Here is a 27945-nt window from a genome sequence, read left to right as displayed (position 1 = left end):
ACCAGTACAAAGTGAAGAAATCCAGTTGATCTGGAGCTAAATTTAAGGAGGGCAATGCATATGTTAATTCGATGGATATGACAAGAGGTCTCAGAGAACCTATGAAATGTAGCTGTTGCTATTGCTAAGAAAATAACTTTCTCGCACTTAGGGACATAGCAATTTGCTTTCAACAGTGTCTTGTCAATGGACCAGCTTGAAACTGTAGAAGGGAAGCATATTTTTCAGAGGCCATTATGTTTAATAACTAGTAGAAGGGGTTTCTCCCCCAAATAGCAAAAGTTGGAGAAATTGTACACATTTATATCATTTATACAGGTAGCAGAACAATACTAATTTGGATTATCTTACACATAGGTTTTCTATGCCTTTCTGTCAGTATAGTGGGTAGAAGAAGCTCATATTATTTATATATTTCAGCAGTAGATGAAGACATGAATTTGTCAGGAAATAAAGTTGCTTTATTTCCTCAAACCAATGGAGAGAATCAGGATTGTGGGGGTACGCAATGCAAAAATACAGTCATAAAATGTTAGGATCAGACAGGACCAAAAAGGCCAAGTAGTCCATCCTCCTGCCACACAAGTATACACCATTAAAGTACTAAGAGATGTCCATTCATTCAAACTCTGTTTTTATAGACTTCCATATATGAAGAGCCCACAACCCCACGAGATAATTACGTAATTCCACTCTCAGACAATTTAGGCCCCTTCCACACAGCTGTACAAAATCCCACATTATCTGCTTTGAACTGGAATATATGGCAGTGTGGACTCTGATAACTCAGTTCAAAGCAGATATTGTGGGATTTTCTACCTTGATATTCTGGGTCATATGGCTGTCTGGAAGGGCCCTTAAAAATATTAAGGTGGAATCTTTTTTAGTCTATTATTTTTTATTTTTTTAGTCTCTGCAGCAGCAGAAACCCATTTGCTATACCTCCTAATCTTGCATTAGGATATTTCAAGACAGCTATCATATCACCACTCATCCATCTCTTCTCCAAACCAAACTTACTATGTTCCATTATTGCTTCATCAGACTTATTTCCAGAACTTTGATCATCTTGGTTATCCTTCTCTGGACATGTTTCAGTCTGTCAATAACCGTTTGAATTGTGGTGGCTGGAATGAATGTTTGAGGTGAGGTCTTACCAAAACAAAACAGAATGACACTGTTATTTATCTTGATCTGGATACTCTGCTCTGGTTGTTGCAGTCCAGAAATACATCAGTATTTTGGCCACTGCATGGTGCTTTCAAGCCATAAGTCACCTGTCCTTTATTTGCACATTTCATTTTTCTTACCTAGATGTAGTACCTTACATTTATCCCAGATTATATGGCAATGGAGACTCATATAGCCCAGTTCAAAGAAGATAACCTGGGATCAGATTCTGGGGTATAAGTACAGTGTAGAAGGGGCCTAAAACACGCTTACTCCCCGTTAAAGGGGCTCCAAAAACTTGCTAAAGTACAAGTAAAGGTTCCCCTGACATTAAGTCTAATCGTGTCTGACTCTGAAGGGTGGTGCTCATCTCTATTTCTAAGCTGAAGAGCTGGCGTTGTCTGTGGACACCTCCAAGGTCATGGAGTGCCGTTACCTTCCAGCAGAAGCGATACCTATTGATCTACTCACATTTGCATGCTTTCGAACCATTATGTTGGCAGAAGGTGGAGCTAACAGTGGGAGCTCATCCCAGATTTAAACTGCCAACCTTTTGGTCAGCAAGTTCAGCAGCTCACAGGTTTAACCCACTAGACCACCGGGGGCTCCTCTAGATGTAGTACCTTACATTTATCCCTGTTGGAATCCCTGATTATATGGCAGTGGAGACTCATATAATCCAGTTCAAAGAAGATAAACTGGGATCAGATCCTGGGGTATAAGGACAGTGTAGAAGGGGCCTAAGACACACTTACTCCCCATTATAGAGGCTCCAAAACTTGCTGCATTTTACAAATCGATGGGAAAAAAGTGTGCTAAACTTTTTGAGCAGTTCAGTGTCCCTCAGACCATTGGAGGGCCGGACTATAGTTTACACGGGAACAAACACAATATTTAAAATGAAGAACAAGTAATGTTAAAACTATTTATTTATTTGCCATACTTGTACCCTGCCCTTCTCTACTCCGACAGGGGAACTCAAGGCAGCTTTACAATGGCACAATGTTATGCCTCAAAACAATCAAAACATTTCAAAAATTGCAACATGTTAAACAGAGTTAAAACAGATTTTAAAAGTTAACAACTTAGAAAACAGTCCGTTCCAAGATCAACTGCACAAATCAACAAACTTATCAGTATTTCAGTGGGAACTATGGGCCTGCTTTTGGCTAACGAGATAGTCAATGCTCGGTTCCATATTTGTCACTGCTAGTTGTAACAAGTGATGCAAGTGTGCATCAGTTAGTCTAGATCTGCTTGGAGATTTCAGATGTTTTATTCTGGAAAAAGTCTGTTCACAGACATAAGTGCTGCCAAAGATGGTTGCCATTTTGAGTGCATGGTTTCTGAGCTTAGGATATGTCTTAGAGTGGAGAGATGCATAGAAATTAGGAAGGCTGCTTGACTTGAATACGTCTTTCAAAGAGTCACAGTTCTGCAGTTCAGCCAATTCCATTTGGTAAATTATATCAGCATTTTCAATGTCAATAGAAAAAGGGTTATGGAAAAGCTGTATGTCCTGTTCATAAAGACGAAGCTCTTTAAATCTAATTTGGAACTCATTATGCAACTTTTCCAGTGACTCCACACATATTTTGTTTGGGAATGCAACCGATGGTTTCTCCTCTAACAGATTTTGAGTTGTGGGGAAATAGTAGAAATTTTCCTCCTTCACATGTCCAATGAGGAGGCCTAATTGTACTTCGAATGCTTTCACATGTGATTGCATATCACAGATGAGCTTCCCCTTCCCTTGAAGTTGCACATTGAAACTGCTGAGTAGCTCAGTCACATCTGTAAGAAAGGCAAGGTGCCATTTCCATTCTGTATCCTTGAGCTCTGGTACTTGTTTTTTGAAATCAGAAAATCTGTAATCTGTGGGAGTAGATCATAGAAACATTTCAAAACTCTCCCTCAACTCAGCCAATGGACTTCTGTGTGGTACAGAACATCTTCATGGTCAGCATTTAGCTCAGACAGGAATTCCTGAAATTGTCTGTGGTTTAGTGCATTAGCTCTAATGAAGTTAACACAAGATACCACAATTTTCATAAGAGTCCCACTTCAGTGATTTACTACACAGCGCTTGTTGGTGAATGAGACAGTATATGGCTATTGGATGAGAATGGTTTTGTTTGTCCATCTCTTGGTTAATGTGAGCAATTACTCCTTTCTTAGACCCCACCATGCTAGGAGCACCATCAGTTGTCACACTGACTAGTTTAGCCCAGTCCAGATTCAAAACATTCACAGTTTCGCACTTTTTCATAGATATCCTCTCCTGTAGTTGTTCCTTTGATGCTTTGCAGGGAAGCAAGCTCTTCCCAAATTCGTGGAACAAAATAGTCATTTGTTCCACGAATAAAAATTAGAAGTTGTGCAGAATTATGAACATCATTACTTTCATCGAGTGCCAAGGAAAAATAGGAAAAATTTTTTGTGGAGTTTTGCAAAAGCTGTTGCAAATTGTCTCCCATTTCTTCAATCCTTCGTGTTATTGTAGATCCTGAAAGACTCACTGCAGGAACTAAATCGGCCTTGCCTGGACACATCTCTTTGGCAAAACACTGAATGCATTGTTTAATGAATTCTCCCTCCATGAGTGGTCTGCCGGTGCACCCTATTAGCTTGGCAATTCTAAAACTTGTTCACTGAGCTGAAATATTTAGCTGCTTCTGCTTCACAAAAGTATTTTGCTGAGTTGTTAATGCATTTTTCAGTTTTAATATTTTAGCTTTTCTCACTTCTCCAACCAATCAATCATATTTATCTTTATGATGGGTTTGATAGTGTCGTCGCAAATTGTATTCTTTGAACACTGACACTATCGTCTGGCATATCAAACACACAGGTCTTTCCTTGTACTGAATGAAAAAGTATTCGTAAGTCCACTGTTCGTTGAATATTCTACACTCCGAGTCAATTTTTCTCTTTTTTGACATCATTGTTTCCTGGAAGAAAGCAGGACCTGAGGTCAGTAAGTGGGGCCTGAGGGAAGGATGATTTCTGGATGTAGCTGACGCTGGGATCCCCTTCCCTCGGGATATTGACCCCTGGGGGATGGTTTGGGTGTCTGGGTGATGGTGGTCATTTCCCCGGTCCTCTCCTGCCCTTTCCCCCAACCTTGTTTCCACCCCATTTACGGAGAAAGAGGACTCCATTGGTTCCTCAGAACAGTAATACCTGAATGTGGGTGCATAGACTTAATCCAGCTTGACACCACTTTAACTCAATGTTATGGAATCCTGGAGCTGCAGTTTGATATTTTGGCAGAAAAGGCAAAACAGGTTATACAATTTCAAATCCCAGGATTTCATAGCATTATGCCATGGCAGTGAAACTGGTGTCAAACTACATTGATTCTGCAGTGCAGATGTACTCTATTTTCCAGAGCTTTAGCTGCACATCATCGGGTGCCTCCTCTTCATATACACCAGTGGTTCTCAACCTTCCTAATGCTGTGACCCCTGAATACAGTTCTCCCAACCATAACATTGTTTTCATTGCTACTTCACATTTATTTATAACTAGCCGTCCCCTGCCACGCGTTGCTGTGGCCCAGTCTGGTGATCTGGAAAATAATGAGAAACTGTTGGTTTCTAATATATGTAATTTCTTTCTTCTTGTGGGTAAACAGTATTTCTTGTTGGTTCTTTGTCAGTGTTGATGTGGAGATTGTTTGGTTTGCCTACTCTGGAACATACAACATATAATTGTCCTTCTTTAGGGGTCCCTTTCAAATCTATCATACTATATATATGTGTGTGAATCATATCTATATCTATGGCTGGATGGCTCTTTGTCAGAAGGGATTTGATTACCTTTTCTTGCCCTAGTGAAGGGAGTTCGACTGGATGGCCTTAAGTATTTTCTATTGGTCATGGGGTGTGTTTGTGGGAAGTTTGCCCCACTTCTGTCATTGGTGGGGTTCAGAATGCTTTTTGAATGTAGGTGAACTTTAAATCCCAGCAACCACAACTCCCAAATGACAAAATCATTTTTTTTAGTGAAGAACATACATTGGGTTATTTATTAGGTGTCTTGTGTCCAAATTTGGTGTCAATTCGCCCAGTGGTTTTTGAGTTACATTAATCCCACAAACGAACATTACATTTTTATTTATATAGATTACAAATAAATGCAATTTTGACTTAAAGCATGTTGTAGCATAGGTAACAGGCTTAATATAACAGCAGGGAAGCCATAAATATATTTACTGATCAGTCTATTGGCTGAATTCCCATAACTTCTTTTCATCATAGTTTGTGGCAGCCACACAAACAAAGTTTCTGGAGGAGAACAACCAATTTCAAAGTAAGGGCCGCACAATTAAACAGGAAATAACACTTTCAAACCAGGAACAGATTATTGTTTTATAAATGTATTACTATCTTTATTTATACACCATTTTTTGTCTCCACGAGGAGACTGTGGGCCCTTCCAGACAGGTCCTATATCCCAGGATCTGACCCAGGTTTTCTGCTTTAAACTGGATTATATGTGTCTGCACTGGCAGATCATCTGGGATAAACAGAAATGCAAGCTGCTTTGGCCCCTTCCACACAGCTGTATAAAATCCACACTTAACTGGCTTATATGGCAGTGTGGACTCTGATAATGCAGTTCAAAGCAGATATTGTGGATTCAAACAATGATAGATCTGGACTAAACTTGGCACTGATACTCAATATGTCCAAATGTGAACACTGGTGGCTTTTGGGGGTTGTATGTGCTGGGATTTATAGTTCACCTGCAAACTTGGCACGGATACTCCAAATGTGCCAAACCTTTTCACAGCGGCGCTGCAGGGGTTTGTTCTCCTGGCGCGGCTGGGAGTGGAGCGGGAGGCACCTTGTGGTCGCGGAGAGTAGAGCAGCCTGAGCAGAGGGTGTCTGCAATTGGCGGAGCAGCGCCGGGTGGGCGTGGCCAGGGAATGCCGGCTTCCCTGGCCACGCCCACCCGGCGCCGCTCCGTCAATTGCGGACACTCTCTGCTCCAGCCGCTCTGTTCTGCAGAGGACCCACCTGGGAGGCTTCTCCCTCCCACACAGGCTTCGCGGGCTGGAGAAATGCCCTCGGCGGGCCACATACGGCCTGTGGGCTGTAGTTTGGGGACCCCTGCATTAGAGGAAAGAGGAAGCACCAAGTCAGAAACAGCTCTGGTTGTTTTGTTTTTTAATTTACTTACCTTCGAGGGAGAGAATGAGGGGAAAGGGCTCCAGCCCCTAATGGCTCTGTTCATTTTTTAAGTTGCTTACCTTTGAGAGAGAGGAGGAAGAGGAGACTCTACCAGCCTGTAGCATTTTGTTGTCATCTTCAACCAGCCAGATGTTTGCCAGTCTGGCTATGAGAAGCCCTGCACTCTGCTTCCCCTGCCTTTCCAATACCCACAGAGCTAGCACAACGACAAGATGACTACTGGGTTGAAACTTGCAGAGTAAATTCTAAACAATAATTTAAGAAAATTATTTTTTTTAAAAAACAAAGCTTCAAAAACAGGTGTACGTCTTGCAATAATGGGATCCTAGATTATGTGAAGCATGGCATTTAACTTCAATTTCTGCTGAATAATGACTTGTACGCCTGCCCTTTTGGTCTTTCTGAAACATCTCAGGTTGGCTAATGTATGGACAAAATCAGGGATCTAACAACATAGAGGAAGAAAATAGATTCTAGAAAACAGAGGAACGACTCAAATCATAACTGATGCACACTGCTTGTTGTCTGTGGTTTAATGCAATCCCACTAGTCTTTTGACTTCCCAGTACACAGGGCTGGCAAGTTCTTTGGCTTTTTCTGCTCCAGTGCATAAAACCTTCTCCAAATACGCTCTGTCTTCTTTTAGTCTCTTAAATTCATTCCTGATTGGAGCCAATTTTTCAGTGACTGCCTCTGCCACCACTGCCTTGTAGTGAGCAGTGTCAAGGCCAACACTCTGGTGTACTACTTCCTCTGTGCTGAGCCCAGTAATGGCTGAATGAATGGCCACCAGGTTGGAGACGCCTGGGCGGCCTTCTGGGTCATAAGTCACTTCAGAAGTAAAGTCTGTGACAGCCTTGCGAAATTTCTTATGAATCTCCTCAGGACTGTCTGTTACACACACTGTGGCTAACGCCAGAGGGTCTGATTTAGACATCTTGGATGACGGATCTCTGAGGGACCTCACCTTCTTTGTAGTAGCTACGAGCAAGAGAGAGAGAGAGATGCATTACACAAAAGAGAAACTAGGCTATATCAAATCTCACCATAATTTATTTAAGTGATATTAGATATGCAATTCAGCCTTCCCACTCAGAAATGCAATACAAAGATAATATTATTGATTGCTGTAAGGATTACATGATAGTATGTGAAACACAGTAGAATGCACTATACAGATGGCTGGAACTATTACACTGGCTAATACACATTTTGTTGCCTCATATGTTAGCCCTGCTTCTGGATATATTTGACCTGCAGATTTCAAAAAATGGCACCAGTTTCCCCCTAACATATAACAGTCTTCATCTGTTCACCCATAGAAAAATAATGAAAGCCATATCTAAGAAATTAGAGTCAATGTGGTCTATCTATCCAATGCCATTTTCTGAATCAGAATCCCAAATAACTCCAGAATCAGGACTAAAAACCAAGACATCAAGACATTTTTGGTTGGGCTGTTTTATTGTTATGTGCTTTCAAATTCACTCCAACTTACAGTAACTGTTGTAGATCAACCATAGGCTGGGGGTTTAACTGATGATTTAGAGAGGATTGTGAGTTTTCCTGTGGCACAAAGTGATGGGCTCTCAAGTCTGGGTAATGATGGTTCTTTCTGTGAGAAACTGGCTCAGAACATGCAGGGCATTCAGGGTAGTCAGAAGTAACAACAGAAGATAAGGAATTGAGTGAAGAGCTGAGTGATAAGGAGAGTGAGCGATGGCCACAGAGATCAATAAAAGTCTTCGTTTACAAATCAGAGCAAAAAATAGATTGCGTCGTTCAGTTGTGAATGAAATTCACAGGAAACAGAATGATTTCATGGGTGTCTGTTAGACAGCAAGTTATTTACCTTTAGGTCGGTTCAGGCAATGCTGTGTTAGAGTGAGAAGCTAAGCCTGAGTTCTCTTGTTCCTGGTTCAAGTCAATCTTTGGTTTTAGATTTAATATATCCTGGAAGTTTTCTATGTTCCTGTTCACATACTCCTGCTCAAATTTTTACTAGTTATACCTTCTGGATTATGGACTTAAGCTGTATCTGTGATTTCTGGCTGTTCCTGGACTTTGTTGCCTCTGGAACGTAATGAGACATTTGGATTATTGTCTGGTTCTCACATGTTGCTAAACCTTTTTGGATTATACATCTTCCTTTCTTGTGTCTGATTTTTAAATGCTTTTAATATGTTTTTACAATAAACTGCTTATATTCCTGCACTCTTGTTTGGTGTGGTGGTCATAGGTGTTTCCAGGCCTGGAGTGCAACAGTAACCCTCTTTTACATTTTCTTGTAGGATTTATTGAGAAAAGGTTTGTCACTGATTTCCTGTAAGGCATAAGACGTGTCCAAAGTCACTCAGTGGGTTTTCATGATAGAGCAAACATTTGAACCCTAGTCTTTTGAAGTCCTAGTCCAACATGGTTTTACTACACTATGCTGGCTCATGATTATTATACTACATAGGTATTTCACCAAGAACCTCTTGTCTAAATATCATGGCCCCTTCAGATCCATAATTTCAAATAGATAAAGATTGCTACACTCCATATTATTAAATGGCAACAACATGAGTGCAGATGTGCTGAAGCACACATCACAGCCCTTTTATAGGAAGCAATCATCTGTGTTTTCTGGTATCTCTGCACGTTCCTACAACCAAATCATGGCGATAAGGCATGCCCGCTGTAAATACATTTTACTTTTGTTTGCAAAGGTGTCTAACAGTTTATTTTCACCTGTACAAATAACACTATGTAACATGATTTTTGTTCTTGGGCTATAAATGTCATTTCCTAATTGGTTCTATCATAAAACCACGGAAAAAGTTAATTAAACTGCAAAAACTTTGTTTTTGTGGGACATCCTGTCTCACCTTTTGTTATAATTTTTCGATGAATATCTCCCAGAGTCTCAACCAATTCAACTTAGTTTGTGGCAGCCACAAAAATGAAATTTCTGGAGTATAGGAAATTCTATTCTGAAGAGCAATGGAACAATCTATAGAATTAAAGCCATTTAAAATTCATTAAAAGGCAGAATATACAAATCAAAACCACGTAACCATTAAAATCCCATTATAGTCAATTCCTGAAAGCCTGCAGGAATAGGAGAGTTTCTGTTTGCTGGCAGAAAATGTGCAAGGAGGGGAGCATTCTAGCCTCTCTGAGGCGGGAGTTCCAAAGTCTAGGAGTAACTAATTATGATGGCTACCAAATGTAATTGGGAAGGTGGTGGGATAGATAACAAGGTCACCTCCAAAGATCTTAGAGCTGAGACTGGCTGATATAGGGAAAAAATCATCCAAATATCTGGGAACTAAACGTATAGTGATGCAACATTAATTCTTGTCACCATTTTGAAAGGGACTATAGAGGAAAACAGAAGTATATGGGTTTGCTGGGGTATGTGTGTGTGTGTGTGTGTGGGGGGGTGGCTTTGTGTCCATGTTTGGGGCAGGGGACACTGGTCCTCGTCCTCCACACAGCTGCCCATGCCTGCTCTAGAACAAAGTATCAGGTAGATTTTATACTTTTTTCCTTACTTAAAATGGACTTGGGCACTGGAAAAAAATCCCCGTATTTCTTGTTGAAGCGGCGGGCTGTATCTTGGGTCAGCTCCAAATGAAGGACTTGATCTTCTCCAACGGGAACATGTGTTGACCTTCCATTAAAGAATACACATAAGTACACATTCACATCTGTTTGCTTAAAACTATTTCAGAAGAACTAAAAACAAATGTTGAATTAAACAAGTAGATTTGCTACTAGATTATATGAACTACAGGTTATTATTATTATTATTATTATTATTATTATTATTATTATTATCTTTATTTATACCCCGCTAACATCTCCTGAAGGACTCGGTGCGGCTTACCAAAGGCCAAGGTCCACAATAAAACAACAGCACAACAAATACAACAATAAAACTCATAAAGCAAACAAAAAATTAAAGCAATAACAATAGACATTAAAAACAATAACACCACGACGCATTTAAAAACAGGTTGTGTCAATATTCAAGGGAGACAATATTCCTCTTCACTATGCCCCCTTGACCATTCCAGAGGGTCCTTCAGCCACACTAACAAGACCCCAAGTTCTGTTCCCAGTCTTTTCAGCCATTTCCCATAACTTTTGAACGCATATTTTTGTTGTTTATTTGTTCAGTCGCTTCTGACTTTTCGTGACCTTATGGACCATCCCACGCCAGAGCTCCCTGTCGGCTGTCACCACCCCCAGCTTCTACAAGGTCAAGCCAATCACTTCAAGGATACTTCCATACATCTTGCCCTTGGTCTGCCCCTCTTCCTTTTTCCTTCAATTTTCCCCAGCATCATTATTTTCTCCAAGCTTTTCTGTCTTCTCAGTACTTCATCTTTGCCTCTAATATCCTTCCCTCCAGTGAGCAGTCAGGGATTATTTCCTGGAGTATGGACTAGTTTGATCTTCTTGCAGTCCAAGGCACTCTCAGAATTTTCCTCCAACATCACAGCGTCTATCTTCCTTCACTCAGCCTTCCTTATGGTCCAGCTCTCACATCCATAGACATATATTAAAAGTAAAGTTTAAAAAAACCCTAATTCAGACAGTCCCCGAGTTACAAACATCCTACTGTCAAATGACTCATAGTTACAAATGGGGGTGAGACAGCAGGAAGTGAGAGAAATCTCTCTGTTGAAAGGGAAGTTCACTCTTGAAAGAGTTATTATGGGGAAAAGGAGTCCCCACTGAAGCTTTATAACCAACCCTTGTTTCCATAACAAGACAAATTTTTCAAAATCCAATTTTCACAGGGACAGAAAGCAAGGGGAAATCTTCTGAATTGAGGCACAGACAGCAAAACAAACACCACAGGGATGCTAATCCTTCCCTTTGCTATCAAAAGCTATAATATCTATCTATCTATCATCTATCTATCCATCCATCCATCCATCCATCCATCCATCCATCTGGAAATTACATAGGCAGCAAAATAAGCACCACCGGGATGTTTATCCCTCACTAGGTGACCCATAGAGCGCGCGCACCCACACATATATGGCTGGAGTTACGCTTAAAAATATACCTGTTCCGACTTAAAAACATATTCAACTTAAGAACAAACCTCAAGAACTTATATTGTTTGAAAGTTGGGGCCTGCTTGTATTTAGTTCGAATTCAATAAAATATTTCCCTTCCATTGCTTTATAGCAACCGTCATATCCATTTTGTTTATTCTTACTTGTAGAGAAGAATATCAGCAGCCTGAAGGACAGGGTAAGTGAAGAGGCCAGCGGTCCCTTCATTCATCTGGGTGGCATTCTTTATCTAGTTCCAGGAATAAATAAATAACAATTTGCATGATGAATATAGGGTCAATCTTTTAATCTTTAACACAAAACAAAATAATTATTCTTCTGACTAAACTGATCTTTTATAAACTGAAGATAAGAAATGTGGCTTTTGTAATTTATGAAACAACCAAAAGAAAAAAAAATCAAATATTATCTTAAACCAGACATGGGTAATTGTTAGGCCTAGCATTCCCCATTTAGCCTGCAAGTTTTCCTCTGCAGAAAAATTTCTTAACAAACCTTCCAGTGAGGAAAATGTTGCAGACGGGGTACACTTGTGAAACACCCCAGAATCCAGGCAAGTTGGGTATGTTCTGGCACCTGAAATAAATCAGAATGTGAAATTATGAGCATCTTATTTTAATGCAAACACAATAGTAGAAGAAAGACCTACATCCCAAGAAAAACAAAATGTATGAATGTATGAAGCTGTCTTCTGGACCAGCATGATGGCAGTACTCATCCTCAACAGATGGCAGTACTGGTATGCAGCAGGTACTGGCTTGTTCAGTAGACTCTCCTCTACAGTTCCATTTTGGTGGGAAGACTTAGCATTGAATGGTTGTGTTGTTAAAATGCTAAGTATGGAACCCTGTGCAGACAGTCGGTCAATGCGGCTTAAGCAATGTGCAGTCATTGAATTCTTGACAGCAGAAGGTGTCACTCCAAAGGAGATTCATCAGAGAATGCAAGCTATTTATGGTGATTGTGTTGATGTGAGTACTGTGCGAGTTTCAGGAGTCAGCATCCTGGGTAGCCATCGTGCACAGATCTTCCGATAGCCAAGCAAAGCAATAATGTGACCCCAAAATTCTTGTGAAATGCCGATTATGCTTGAAATTTCTCTCCGAGTGATATGATGATCATCCTGAATCAATCTGTCAACCTTTTGCTTGTGAAACTCGATGGTTCTTGTCACACTCTTTGTTTGTCACACACGTCAGATGTTCCCACCTCAACATCTTTAAAATTACTCGCCCAACAATGCACAGTGCTCACATCAATACAATCACCATAAACAGCTTGTATTCTCTGATAAACTCCTTTGGGGTGACACCTTTTGCTGTCAAGAATTCATTGACTGCATGCTGCTTAAGTCGCTTTGACCGATAGTCTGCGCAGGGTTTCATACTTTGCACTTTAACAACACAACCGTTCAATGCTAAGGCTTCCCACCAAAATGGAACTGAAGAGGAGCATCTACTGAACAAGCCAGTACCTGCCGCATACCAGTACTGCCATCTGTTGAGGAGTTATGAAGGTGGAGGCATTACTTTTCATTCAACCCTCGTACATTGTTTTTTGGTCAGATCTCCCAACAAAAAGCGGGCAACAATGGGAAAGGAACAGATGCACATAAAAGGGGGGGGGGGGGAGGGGAAGGAGGGAGAAAACAGATCCATGGTGTGCACGACCCTTTCTACTCACCTATTAACTAATAGCACAAAACTTTACCAAAGTGTCTTTTGTGGGAATGGCCTTTTATTTTTCAGCCTGACAGAACAAACAATTAGAGTACATTCATTCACACCTCTAGAGATTAAAACTTAATGGGCTTTTCAAAAATTAGTTCTTTATTTACAGTTTGGCAACTACCGTACTCATCCTACATTGCAAAAAGCTCAAGAAGTTTCCATATTCTCTTTCTGTAATACATTGTTTCATATTTTTTCCTCAGTTCATCTTTTCTATATTTTCCAACAGAGTTGCAAATTCATATATTTGCTCAGTCCTATTCAACAACAGCCAGATATTTTATAATAGCCACAAAGATGATAATTCAAACACATTTAGGAATCGAATGCAAAATTATCCAGTTGTAAGACAGAGAATACTGTTATCTAGGTTACAATGTAATGACAGAGTGTTTTCTATTGCATAACCAACTTTATACCTTCCAGTGCTTGCATTTTATCCATAATTTTATCCATAACAGTGCAACTTTATGCATGTCAACTCAGATGTAAGTCACACTGTGTTAAATGAGCCCAACTCACAGGCAAGTAGAGTGCACCTGCAGCCAAAGTGTGCAATGCTAGATACTCTTACCTGGGAACAACTTCCAACTTAGTGTGCGACTTATCTCCAAGTACACCGCATAGGATTACATTTGCAAAGGAAGTTGCTAACAGCTAACCCTTCACCAGAAACTGAGACCAGTGAAGTGGCAGTGATCTAATATGCTGCAGTTCAAAACCTTTCATATCTCCTGATGGAAGAATCTGTTTCCAGTACAGATATTATCTTCCTCTGAAAATGTTTCCTGGAGCATTGCTAAAAATACTTGGAAAAACATGAGTGTTATAGCTCCCCCATTAGCTGATTTCCCCAAAGATGTGATCGTCCAATATGTTACATATCTCTACAGAGTTCTTACTGGGCACCAGTTCAATTATCTGTTGTTTCAGGATTCTGTTTCCCAGATTCAAGGCCATCTTTTTCCCATATCCACTTTCCTTCTCTGTCCCAATTATTCTCAATTTGAAACTGGAAAAATATTAAGCTTGGTTAATATATTCCTTTTAATTTTGGATCCAAAGCTTTAATAGCAATGTTTGTTTTATAGATTTTGGGCTTTTTGTTTTTATATATTTTTCCCTATATACCAAATACTGCAGAAGACAGGACCAGAATTTTAAAATGATTTTGACAGAGATGAGAAAACCGACCAAATAAATTTCCAACAGGGATAAAAAAGCTATTACTCTTCAATGTTTTTTATTGATGACTTAGACAAGGCCTGGAGGGAATCCTTATCAAGTCTGTGGATGATACAAAATGGAGGGGTAGCTAACACATTGGAGCTTACAAACTACAAAGATGGGTGGAAATCAATAAAATGAAATTCAACACAAAATGCAGAACTTGACATTTAGCACATAAACAGCAAATGCACAGGGAAAAATCTGACTTGTGGTTATATATATGAAAAAAGTATTACTGTTGATCAGAAGATGAACTTAACCAATCAATGAAATGCTGCAGCAAAGACGCTGAATAACATTTTTGGCTGGCATTAATTGAAGTATAGCTTCCAAATCAAGATAAGTAATAGTCAGGACTTGTCAGGTCTCCTCTGGAGTTATGGGACCATCATTTTAAGAAGGATATAGAGAAATGGTGTTTATAAAAGGGCAACAAGGATGGTATCAGGTATACAGAACAAAACATATATGGAAAAGTGGAAGGAGTTGACCTGATAAAGAAAAGACAAAGGGGTGACATGAATGTACTTTTCAAATACTGCAAGGACTGAAACTTGTTCCCTGCTTCCCCAGAAGGATCTATTCCCCAGTTATAGGGGAATAGATTCGAATTGAACATTGGAATAAATATGTATAAATATGTGAGGGGAAGTCACAGGGAGGAGGGAGGTAGCTTTTTCCCTGCTGTCCTGGAGACTAGGACGCAGAGCAATGGTTTCAAACTACAGGAAAGGAGATTCTACCTGAACATTAAAGAACTTCCTAACTGTGAGAGCTGTTCAGGAATGTGACTCTCTGCCCTAGAGTGTGGTGGTGGAGGTGCCTTCTTTAGAGGCTTTTAAGCAGAGGTTGGATGGCCATCTGTCGGGGGTGCTCTGAATGAGATTTTCCTGCTTCTTGGCAGAATGAGGTTGGACTGGATGCGGTCCCTTCCAACTCTAGGATTCTATGATCCAAATCCAATGGAAGGAATCTCTTAACAGCAAGAGTGGTTAGGAAATGGAACCAATTGCTTGGAGAAGTGGTGGTGTCTCCATCTCTGGTAAAGGTTTCTCCTCAACAATAAGTCTAGTCGAGTCTGACTCTGGAGGGTGGTGCTCATCTCCATTTCTAAGCCGAAGAGCTGGTGTTGTCCACAAGGTCATGGAGCTGGTGTTGTCCAGAAGGTCATGTAGCCAGCATGACTGCATGGAACACCGTTACCTTCCTGCAGTAGTGGTACCTACTGATTTCACATTTGCATGTTTTCGAACTGCTAGGTTGGCAGAAGCTGGGGCTAACAGCAGGAGCTCACCCCACTCCCTAGATTTGAATTGCCAACCTTTCAGTCAGCAAGTTTAGCAGCTCAGTAGTGGCTCTCACTCTGACAGCTCCAATCTCTGGACATCTCAAAAAAAGCTGGACAGCCCCTTATCGGAAATGCTAGAGGTGGAGCTCTTTCACTGAGCGGAGGGTTGGATCCGATGGGTCAAGGAACCCCTCTATAATTCTAAATGCAAAACTCTATTCTAGGCAAGGAAAATGAAATGCACAAATACAGGACAGATGACATCTGGCTTGAAAAAAAAGTACACGTGAAAAGGATCTAGGGGTCTTATTATATCACAAGCTGAACATGAGTCAACAGTGTAATGCAGACAATGTCTAGTTTTGAACAGACTTCACAACCTCTGAGGATGCCTGCCATAGATGTGGGCGAAACGTCAGAAGAAAATGCTTCTGGAACATAGCCATAGAGCCCATAAAATTCATAGCAACCCAGTGTAATGCAGTTTAAAACCTACTTCAAGGGGGATAACAGTGATATTTCATTCTTCTTTAGTAAGAACTCTTCTAATTATTGTCTTTAATTCTTGGCACAGTAATTTTAAGAGGACACTGGTAAGCTGGAACATGTCAAGAGAAAGGCAGCCAAGATGATCTAGTGTCTAGAAACCAAGCTTTTCAGAAATGGCTAAGAGTGCTGGGTGTGTTTTGCCTGAAGAAGATAGAGAGGCGAAATTGTATTTTTTAAAAATATCAGAAAGGATATCATGTAGAAATTGGAGCAAGCTTGTTTTCTGTTGCTTCAGAAACACAAGAGATACAATTTAAAAAACTGACAAAATATAATTCCAATTAAATTCCGTATGTTGGTTGCATAGGCTTTACTATTGATCATCCACACAACTTCTGATCCAAATGAAACAGTGTAATTCATTGCAGGGATTAAAATGCAACATTCTACTACACTTACACAACCAACTTGTAGGGAGGTGACAATTAAAAAGAACATCATTTTACAGTTGCTAAGTGGCTTTAGTCTGAAAAATTGATCAATAACATGATGGTGACTAAAATTCTCAAAACAGGAATGATTATAGTTGTAAGTGCCGTTATTTTTGTTAACCCTATTGCTCATCCCTTATGAGCTCCTCCCTCACAAATACACTTTTTCACTACTATCTCATCCAGGGTTTTATCATTTTTATCTTGTGCATCTGGTCCGCCAATTGTGTTCTATTTTTTTCTCATATTATTTTGCAACTGTTTATTTTATTTTATTACTTTATGTATTTTATTTTATTGGGATGTGATTTTTCGCTGCCTTGTATTTTATTTTGTTGCATTGTATTTTCAGGTTTGGCCCCTTGTTAGCTGCCCAAGTCCCATTTGGGGAGAAGGTGGCAGGGTATAAATAAAGATTATTATTATTATTATTATTATTATTGACACAAAAGCACAGTATGTCACAGCAAACGAGATCTATATGCTGGATTTCATATCACAAAATCACAAGTTGAACACTTCCCAAGGGTCTAGGACTGTGTGATGCGCACAGATCCAAGTAAGGTGGCCTTTTGCAGTTGACAGATTATGATTTTGTCTATGTTTATTGTTTCCAAATGCCAGCTGAGATCTTTTGGCACAGGACCCAATGCGCCATTGACCACTGGGACCACCTGTACTGGTTTATGCCAGAGCCTTTGCAGTTCGATTTTGAGGTCTTGATAGCCGTTGAGTTTTCCCTGTTGTTCTTCCTCAATGCAACTGTCACCCGGTATGGCGACATCAATAATCCAGACTTTTTTCTTTTCCATAATTGTGATGTCTGATGTATTGTGTTCCAAAACTTAGTCTGGATTCGAAAGTCCCACAGTATTTTTGCATGTTCATTTTCCACGACCTTTGCAGGTTTATGTTCCCACCAATTCTTTACTGCTAGCAGGTGGTACTTGTGACATAAGTTCCAGTGAATCATCTGGGCCACAGAGTTGTGTCTTTGTTTGTAGTCTGTCTGTGCGATTTTCTTGCAACAGCTGAGGAGATGATCCATGGTTTCATCAGCTTCCTTGCACAGTCTGCATTTTGGGTCATCCGCTGATTTTTCGATCCTGGCCTTAATTGCATTGGTTCTGATGGTTTGCTCCTGGGCTGCAAGAATCAGGCCTTTTGTCTCCTTCTTCGGGGTTCCAGTCATGAGCCACAACCAGGTCTTCTCCTTGTCAACTTTTCCTTCAATTTTCTCAAGGAACTGCCCATGTAAGGCTTTGTTGTGTCAGCTGTCAGCTCTGGTTTGGAGTGCAGTTTTTTTGTACTGACTCTTTGTCTGCTGTGCTTTGAGAAGCAAATTCGTAAAGTGTTCCATATCCCCCCCCCCCCGATAGGTGCCACCTTGTCGTGGTGGGGGGGCTTAACTGCTCCAAGGATGCTGAGATCTGTGCTGGCGGTAGTGTAACTACCAGCAGGTCCAACCAAGCCAGAGAGGTCTCAACTGAGGAGTGGAACCAAGAGCACCTAACCCATTAACACTATGGAGAAGCAAACCAAAACGAAGTTTATACTGGCTTGGTTGATGCCCAGGATAAAAAGGACTGCGATGGATGCTGCTGATTCTGGACATCCATTGGCAAGTGGGCTACAGAATCAAAATACAAATGAACCATCACAGAAACAGCAGAAATATACAATGCCAGAAAACCACACTATTATTATTATTATTATTATTATTATTATTATTATTATTATTATTATTACACCACCATGAAGCTCATTTATACATCACTGAGACTTCCAAAACACTAATTCTCAGGGCCATGATTGAATCTATCCATGTGTATCCATGGGTACTCACTTTTAGACATGTAGAATTGTAGTTTTAGTTTTTCTAAATATTTTTTCCCCACATGTTATTGTAGCCTCCTAAAAACTTGACCATCAGTTACGGTAGCACATCAATATTTCTGGATGACCAGAATCCTTATCATGTGGATATGAAATACTCAATAAGTTGTCTATGAGAGCATCAACATTGCAGAATTAATGCAGTTTGACACCGTATTGCTCAATGCTATGGAATAATAGTAGTAGTTTGGTGTTGCACCAGCACTATTTGGAAAAGACTAAAGACCTTGTAACCTATCATTTATAGAAACAGTCTCCTCTCCATCATTGCTCTTTCTCTAATCAGATTCTTAGAGGCAACATTAACATGCCAGATCCACTGAACTTCCACCAGATTAAAAGAAGCAGTTGATCACATCAGTTGTTGCTCGGTATGCAACACCTGCTATGAGTTTATATTGGTCAAATCTTCTTTCTCATATCTTTGTTTAGGTTTATGCTGGTGTTCTGCCTGGTATTCAGCTTCCTCTAAATTCTTGGTAACATGCAAATGTTGTCAATTACATAGACCTTTTATGCATTAAATTTTATATATCGGTATGCTATATATCTTATGAACCACAGAATCAAAGTATCACGTAGTTAGAAGAGACCATAACATCATTCTGCTATGCAGGAACATACAATCAAAGTACTCCTATTTGACATTATTTGTGTTATTTGCATCCCATTATTTACATTTCACAATTTTCCCCCTCAAATCAGCATGCAGTCTGCAACAATTCCCCTGTTTTTGCTAACATTGAGGCATGAAAACAGCACTCCGATGTTTACAATATAATACTTTCTATTTCAAGAAACCTTCTGGAGCTTCTCTCTTCATCACATGCAGTTGCCATCTGGAATTCTTATGTCACTGAAATAATGTCTGCTTCTCTCTGCTGTATTTTTAACTCTCTCTTGACTGAGCTTGGGCTTTGACAAATCTGAAAAATCTACAATGGCTATGTTGAATTTTTCCTTTGTAATGTTGTGGCCAGGAGATTTATGCCTTCATCAAACACAACATTTCTCATTAATTCAGTTTGTATCTCCATAGCCATTTGCTCAAATGTGGTCTGTCTTTTCATGCTGTTAATCTCACAGCAGCAGTGTGGACTTGGATAACTGAGTTCAAATAAGATATTGCGGATTTCCTGCCTTGATACTCTGGATTATATAGCTGTGTGGAAGGGCCCTAAGACACACATTTTGTAAGTCCTGACACAGAACCTGTGATATGAAATATACAGAAGGGATAGACAGACAGTAAGGAGGTCAACTACTGATCCTAATATTTGGTGGAACAGCTTCCTTCCATAAAAAAAAAGGGGAAGGAAGGAAGGAGGGAGAGAAATACTGACCTGAGATTGCTGGAAAAGGATGCATTTCTGTGGGTTTAGGCCACAAGCAAGGAGAACAGCTGCAATGTCTTGGATGCTTGTGCGTAGAACAGTGGGCTCCCTTGGTGTGGTGAGAGAATGGAGATCCACAATGCTGTATAACACAGAGCTGCATTCATCCTGCAACTTCACCCAGTTTGTGATAGCGCCAAGGTAGTTTCCAAGGTGGGGGATCCCAGTTGGTTGAATACCTGAGAAAATCCTTTTCAGGCCTTTATTCTGCAAGAAAACAATGATTCCATATCATTTGCGAACTCATAATTTGAGAATGTGGAGCACTTGGGAAAGAGAAATCCCCAGAATAGATGGCAGGCAAAAATATGATAGCTGGGACCCAACACTACACTAGTTGCATAATGTGGCTCTGAATTAAGGAAGGGAAGAGATGCGCGAGACAGCAGAGCAAGTGAGAGACGCAGCTGCATCAGAGTCCTGGGAACACTGCTTGCCAGAAAAGGGGAGAGGAAACATTTCTACCCCGTTTACCATCTTCGTAAGCCATTGTTTATCATTTAACAGTATATAACTCTAACATTACTTCATTCAACTTAAGCAGTATGCTTAGCTGTTTTTTGTCCCTCTCCCTTTCCTGACCCGCATTGTGCACGTCTTCCCTTTATTAATTCTGCCCTGTGTTGCACAACCAGCATAGACTCCCAGCTACTAGTGTAGGGTCCCAGCTATCATACTTTTGCTAGAAGGCATTCTAACAGAGTTTTCAGATTACAGAGATAGGATCCCTTCACTTTCTAACAAACATCTGCCAACAAATATGGAAAACAATATGGCCCACAGATTGGAAATGTTGATTATACATTCCAAGGTCCAAGAAAGTGGAAACTACTGGACTATTGCAAAAATGTCACATGGAAACAAAATTATGCTGACTATTTTACAAAGACCTTTACCGTACATGGAAGCTGGGTTTAGTAAAGAAAGAGACACTAAGGACAAAATTGCAAACCTATTGTTGAGTAATGGAGCATACCAAAGAGCATCAGAGGAAGGTCAGCCACTGTTTTCTGGATCACTCCAGAATATCTACTATCTTCTTTAATGACAGCACTGTTTTCCTTTTGGGAGAAGACTAAGACAAAGACTAAGCAGGTCAGCCTTCTCTCTGTCCCATTAGCATTTCATCATCTTCTCCAGGCAGTAATTGAATACCTTGCTACTTAGAGACCATGGGCTAGTTTGCACTGTAGATGTGCCTAAGAGTGAGCTTCATCCACAGACTGAGAAGGAAGTACTGCCATTTTATTTTCCTTTGTCAAATCTTACTAGTGGTCAAAAAAAGTGAATTTGTGAAAAAAGTGTGTTATGATCTTAGAATCTTAGGCCCCTTCCACACAGCTGTATAAAATCCAGGTTGAATAATAATAATAATAACAACAATAGTAATAATAGGTAAAAGGTAAAGATTTCCCCTGACATTAAGTCTAGTTGTGTCTGACTTTGGGGAGTGGTGCTCATCTCAATTTCTAAGCTGAAGAGCCAGCGTTGTCTGTAGACATCTCCAAGGTCATGTGGCCAGCATGACTGCCTGGAGTGTAGTTACCTTTCTGCAGAAACGGAACCTATTGATCTACTCACATTTGCATGTTTTCGAAATGCAATGATAATAATATTAATAATAATACTTTATTTATACCCCGCCCTCTCTCCCCAGAGGGAACTGGATTATATGAGTATGGACCCCAGTTAAAAGCAAATATTGTGGATCATCTGCCTATTCTGGATTATATTCTGGATTATATGTCTGTGTGGAAGGACCCTTAGAATCATATAGAGTTGGAAGAGGTGACAAGGGCCATACAGTCCAAACTCCTGCCATGCAATAAAACCAATAAAAGTACTCCCAACAAACAGTCATGCAGTCTCCGCTTAAAAACTTCAAGAGAAGGAAACTCCACCAGACTCCAAGGCAGCATATTCCACTGGCAAACAGCTATGACCGTCAGGACGTTTTTCCTAATTTTTAGCTGGAATTTCTTTTCCTGCAATTTGAATCCATTGCTCTATATCCTAGTCTTCAGAGCAGCAGAAGACAAGCCTACCCCTTCCTTTCTGTGACATCATTTCAAATATTAAACATGGCTATCATGCACCGCTCAGCCTTTACTCCAAGCTAAACATACCCAGCATCCTGAGTTACTCCTCATAATGCTTGGCTTCCATCATTTTGGTCATCCTTTTCTGGACACATTCCAGCTTGTCAATATCATTCTTGAATTGTGGTACATAGAACTGGACAAGTACTCCAGATGAGGTCTGACCAAAGCAGACCATGACTTCCCTCTATCTAGAAGCCTAAAATCACATTGGCTTTTTAGCAACCACATCACACATGTTTAACATGTGGTCTAGTAAGACTCCTAAATCCCTTTCACATGTACAGTTTTCAAGCTAGGTATCGCCCACCCTATATCTGTTAACTTCATTTTTATTGCCTGTGTATAATACATTGCACTTTTTTCCTTTTGAAATTCATTTTGTGGTTTTTTTCCCCCAGCTCTCTAATCTGTTAAGGTCATTTTAGATTCTGATATCCCACAGGACCTTGTAAAAAGCCTTACTGAAATCAAGATATGCTACAGGGATAACGGTGATGTCGCTGTTATTCAATTCCAGAAAAATGGGCCAAAATACATAAAGGAGGCTCTAATGTATGTTGGAAATACAAGCAACAGATTGGAACATTTTATCATAGACTTGTCCAAAGGCTCTGAAATACTGGAATCAAATGTACTGCTTGATATAGAAGATTTTGAAGGCTAATATTCAATTGATACATGATATGCTATTATTGCAACTGATAGAGCAGTGGTTCTCAACCTGTGGATCCCCAGATGTTTTGGCCTTCAATTTCCAGAAATCCTAACATCTGGTAAATTTCTGGGAGTTGTAGGCCAAAACACCTGGGGACCCACAGGTTGAGAACCACTGTAATAGAGGATCAAATGGAGAAGGGAAATGGAAAAGCACACAGAAATAAAAAAATAATGAAATCCCAATGCATGAGAACTGGGTATTGAAATTGGTTAATTTTACTGAAATGGACAAATTAATTACAATTATAGAATAGAATCATAGAGTTGGAAGAGATCTCCTGAGCCATCCAGTCCACCCCCTGCCAAGAAGCAGGGAAATTGCATTCAAAGTGCCCCCAACAGGTGGCCATCCAGCCTCTGCTTAAAAGCTTCCAAAGAAGGAGCCTCCACCACACTCCGGAGCAGAGTTCCATTGTTCAACCGCTCTCAAAGTCAGGAAGTTCTTCCTAATGTTCAGATGGAATCTCCTTTCGTGTAGTTTGAAGCCATTGTTCTGCGTCCTAGTCTCCAGGGCAGCAGAAATCAAGCTTGCTCCCTCCTCCCTATGACTTCCTCTCACGTATTTATATATGGCTGTCATATATCCACTCAATCTTCTCTTCTGCAGGCTAAACATGCCCAACTCTTTAAGTCGCTCCTCATAGGGCTTGTTCTCCAGACCCTTGGTCATTTTAGTCACCCTCCTCTGGACACATTCCAGCTTGTCAACATCTCCCTTCAACTGTGGTGCCCAGAACTGGACACAGTATTCCAGATGTGGTCTAACCAAGGCAGAATAGAGGGGTAGCATGACTTCATACACTAAAGGTATGGCATTAAGAAAGAGCAATATGCTTGTATAAATCATGCCTGCTGGACGCAATGTAGAGCCAATGTTAATAATCCCTCAAAAGGTAACTGCCTGGCGCTTCCTCCAAAAACAGTCTTCTGTCTCCACATCTCAGCTCTAAACCATGACTGCCTTAAATCATGTGAATACAACAAAGAAATTCATTATCCTTCATGCCTTTTATCTTTGATAAAGCGAGAGTAAGGGCAGTTACATTGGCCAATTTTTATTTCATTTGCCTATAGATCTGAAAATTAACTAGTTTGGAACCTGCAAATATGCAGAGCTACATTTTAGAATCTCAGGCTACAAAGGAACTTCCTATTCAACTTAGCGTGTATCGATTTCCACTTTATGACAAAACCAACATTGCACTCGAATAAAAAATGGACAGGTAGGGTTTTGGCTATCTACATTTCTTGCCAGATGGCTTGGCCAACCATATTTGTCAACAAAATACCAAATATATATCACCCCTTCCAGATTGCAAGTTTAATAGTGATTATTTGTATAAAAATTCTGAATGCATTAGGATTTTGAGTGTGAAAAATATCAGGTTAATTAGCCAAAACTGTTAGAGATACTTGAGTTAAAGGTTAAGAGAGAATTATATACTCGAGTATAAGCCGACACGAGTACAAGCAGAACCGAATATAAGCCGAGGCACCTAATTTTATCACAAAAACTGGGAAAACGTACTGACTAATAAAATAATAGATGAAATAATAGTAACAGATAAAATACTGTATATACTTGAGCATAAGATTAGTTTTTCAGTCTCTGCTTTAGGCTGAAAAAGCCCCCCTTAAACTTGAGTCAAGATTATTTATTTACTCTGCTATTATTATTATGTTATATTTATTATTATTATTATTATTATTATTACATTTATTATTTTACTCTATTATTACTGTTATATGATTATATTATTATTATTATTATTATTATTATTATTATTGGAAGGATACGTAAGCACATTTACAATGAAGGTTAGAATAATGGTTTAATCAGAGTTGGTTAGTCTTATCTTAAACTACAGTTTTATGTAAATATTCAAAAACATCTAACTTACTGATGCCTCAATTAATGTAATTATATTGCTATCTATTTTTATTTTGAAATTTACCAGTAGCTGCTGCATTTCCTACCCTTGGCTTACACTCGAGTCAATATGTTTTCCCAGTTTTTTGTAGTAAAATTAGTTGCATTGGCTTATACTCGACTTATATATGTCACTCCTTCCAGATTGCAAGTTTAACAGTGATTATTAATGTAAAAGTCCTGAATGTATTAGGATTTGGAGTGTGAAAGATATCAGGTTAATTAGTCGAAACTGTCAGAGATACTTGCGTTAAAGTTTAAGAGATAATTATGTAAACTCTTCAACATATGGAAAATACTTTCCCCACCTCTTTTAATTCCATTTTTCCCCATTTAAAAATATATATTTCTGGAACATTTTTCAGATATAGATTACCACTTTGATTCTCCAAGAGAGAAGTACTCTTCTTGATACAAGAAGGAAACCTAAAGTATAAATGTCTAAACAACAAAGAGAATTCTATAAGGTTTTAAACAATTTCACATACAACCTGGCATGTGGCTTTAACCCCCTCCCCCACATAAATCATCAATCATAACTAACAGTTTCATTTCTTAAGGGGGAAAGTATAGTCTCAGGTGGTCTCTTTATTCTCTACATTAAAGTGTAAACCAAAACTCCCATTCAAAACACATGCTTCGTTTGCTAAATTTTTGTAGATTTTGTTCAGCCACAGTATCTGGAAACCTCCATTTACCACTGTGATTACTAGATACTTAAGAATGTACCAATTTCCAGGAAATAATAGGCTGCTGCTTCACAGTGAGGTCCCACTCTGGTCTCCCCGTATCTCCTTTGAATGCCCTTAAAGGCTGGGACTGTAGGCAAGGAGGTGGCACAACACACAGAATGACCTCCAGGACAGGAGCGAACTTTTAATATGTTACAGAACGTGGAGAATTCAACTCAGGTGTGTCATTTTTTACAATAATCTGGAATTTCACAGATCCAGTAGAATTGGTTTCTATTTTTTTCTTCTAAAAGAAAAAAAAGAAACAAAATACCATATCATATATCAAATGCCTTTGAATTGCAACTCCTTTTCAAAAGCAGATTGCCATGTGGCATAGTTGCAAGTTGCCAGTATATAGCACATGGACTGCATCCAGAAAATTAAATGCTAGACATATCTCAATAAGAATTAACACGTAAAACAATCACAATTAGTCTGATAAGCCAACCTTAAGCAGCTCAATATATGGCAACTTCATGTAACACATTCTCTCTAGTTTTCCAATCAGAAAAATGTTGTGGCAAACATTTCAACAGAAAGCCAGGTATTAAAAAGAGAAGGGGGAAAATCCACTGAATGGATTGATTATATTGCAGGAGTTTATTTGACCTCACAACCTCTGAGGATGCTAATAATAATAATAATAATAATAATAATAATAATAATACTTTATACCTCACCACCATCTCCCCAAAGGGACTCAGGGCGGCTTACATGAGGCCAAGCCCGTCAAATACAAATACAACAATACATCAACAAACAAGCAAGCAAATAAAACAATACAGTTGAACATATAAGCAATAACACACAAAATATTGCCATAGATGCAGGCAAAACGTCAGGAGAGATGCTTCTAGAACATGGCCATATAGCCTGAAAAACCTACAAAAACCCAGTTTATTTGACTGATTGCATCTTCTCTTACAAACCAGATCAGGCACTGCAGTCAGCGGAGGAGGCCCTGCTCTCGATCCCACCTTCTTCTCAAGTATGGCTGGTGGGAACAAGAGAGGGGGCCTTCTCCATGGTTGCCCAACCACCTCTGGAACTCCCTTCCTAAAGAAATAAAGCTACCCCCTCCCTCCTTCAAAAAAACTCATTTTTGCTCACTAGCTTATGGAGAAGAGAATTCTACAATGAGAAACCACTATCAGGCCTCTGGTTGAGAACTATTACTGTATTTGGGCTCTGTCAGACCATGTTAGCCCAGCTACCACCACTGGCCACACAATCAACCCACATAACTTTGTGAACTTTAATTGGCTTCTGTAAATCAAAGTGTGTGTGTTTTATGTTCAGATTTCATGTCATTCTATAATTTCAGTTTGATTATATTTTATTTAATTTATCGATGTTAGGTTCTAATGTTGTTTTCATATATGGGGTTATTTCGGGATTATTATGCTGGTACTTGTTTTATTGAGGCATTGAATGTTTGCCTTTTTGTATGTTGGAATCCGCCCTGAGTCTCCCCAAGGAGATAGGGTGGAATATAAATATATTATTATTGTTATATTATTATTATTTTAATTAGAGGTACAAGGTGACATAAAACTTTTAATTTTAAAAAGTCTAGGTATGATATAATATGATGTCCACAATCAAAATGTGCCTCATTATAGATACTTCAACAATAAAATATATGTTGATGGTCTGGAGAGAGTTCAGAAAGAAGTGATACAAATAACTGCTCAAGAACATCTACCGTATTTCACTGCATAATAGTCACATGTCCTTTTTCTTTCTTTCTTTTTTTATTTGCTACAGTTTTATCCCGCCCATTTCAGCCCGAAGGCGACTCAGGGCTGCGTACACATTGGCAACAATTAGATGCTATATAGAAATATATCTTATTGATAGATATATATTGATATATCTATCAATAAAAACAATTAAAACACATAAATACATATAAAATCCATAAAAACTATACAATTATAAAAATCAATAAGAAACCAGTGTCTACCAATCCAAATTCCTTTTCTCCTTCAAAAAAGGGGGTGCGACTATTATGCAGAGAAATATGCAGAGTTTGTAAAGATGATTAAAAGATTTATGTGTATTTGTATATTTCTTCCAAACCTGTTTTTCAGCCATAGCATCTCAAATTCAGTGTCTAAGCAACCAGGAATGTCAAGGTTTGATCTATTACACTTCAAATGTTTCCAAAAAATCTTCCAGTGGTGAAGTTATTAGTAAAGCTTCCAATTAGAATCCTTTTTGCTGCATAATCTTCCACAATTTACAATCTGTACATGAGTCCGTTTGGACTTCTGCATCCAAGAAACACTTCATCCACCCGTCCGCCAACTTACTAAAAGCTGGAGCAAAAAACCCTCATGAACACAATTTGTTCTGCCATAAGGTGAAGCTCTGTTTCCAGTACATCTGTAGCAAAGATGTCTCATCCCACTGTGATGTGCCCTCCCACAATATCATTTATTGTAATACTGAGTTCAACTGGACGCTGGGGAAAGAAACCACACATGTTTCAACAC

At 39.4% G+C, this 27945-nt stretch overlaps 1 protein-coding gene and 1 long non-coding RNA gene across 2 annotated transcripts in view; one reads left to right on the top strand and one right to left on the bottom strand.

The window, feature by feature from the left end:
- LOC132767512 (uncharacterized) overlaps positions 1–27945 on the top strand; it is a 53269-nt gene that overhangs the window by 9005 nt on the left and 16319 nt on the right. The gene's annotated exons all lie outside the window — the stretch shown is intronic.
- Positions 6887–27945, bottom strand: part of WARS2 (tryptophanyl tRNA synthetase 2, mitochondrial) — a 32773-nt gene continuing 11714 nt past the window's right edge. The window contains exons 2-6 of the mRNA XM_060762575.2: positions 19914–20171; positions 11942–12022; positions 11590–11675; positions 9908–10026; positions 6887–7349 (exon numbers count right to left, since the gene is read on the bottom strand). Coding sequence (XP_060618558.2) covers positions 6901–7349; positions 9908–10026; positions 11590–11675; positions 11942–12022; positions 19914–20171 — 993 coding nt within the window. The 3' untranslated portion in view covers positions 6887–6900. The remainder of the gene's footprint in view (positions 7350–9907; positions 10027–11589; positions 11676–11941; positions 12023–19913; positions 20172–27945) is intronic.

The sequence above is a fragment of the Anolis sagrei genome, chromosome 2 (assembly GCF_037176765.1).
Source record: "Anolis sagrei isolate rAnoSag1 chromosome 2, rAnoSag1.mat, whole genome shotgun sequence".
NCBI lineage: Eukaryota > Metazoa > Chordata > Lepidosauria > Squamata > Dactyloidae > Anolis > Anolis sagrei.
The sequence above is the reverse complement of the archived record's forward strand: the minus strand, read 5'-3'. Positions and strand labels throughout refer to the sequence as shown.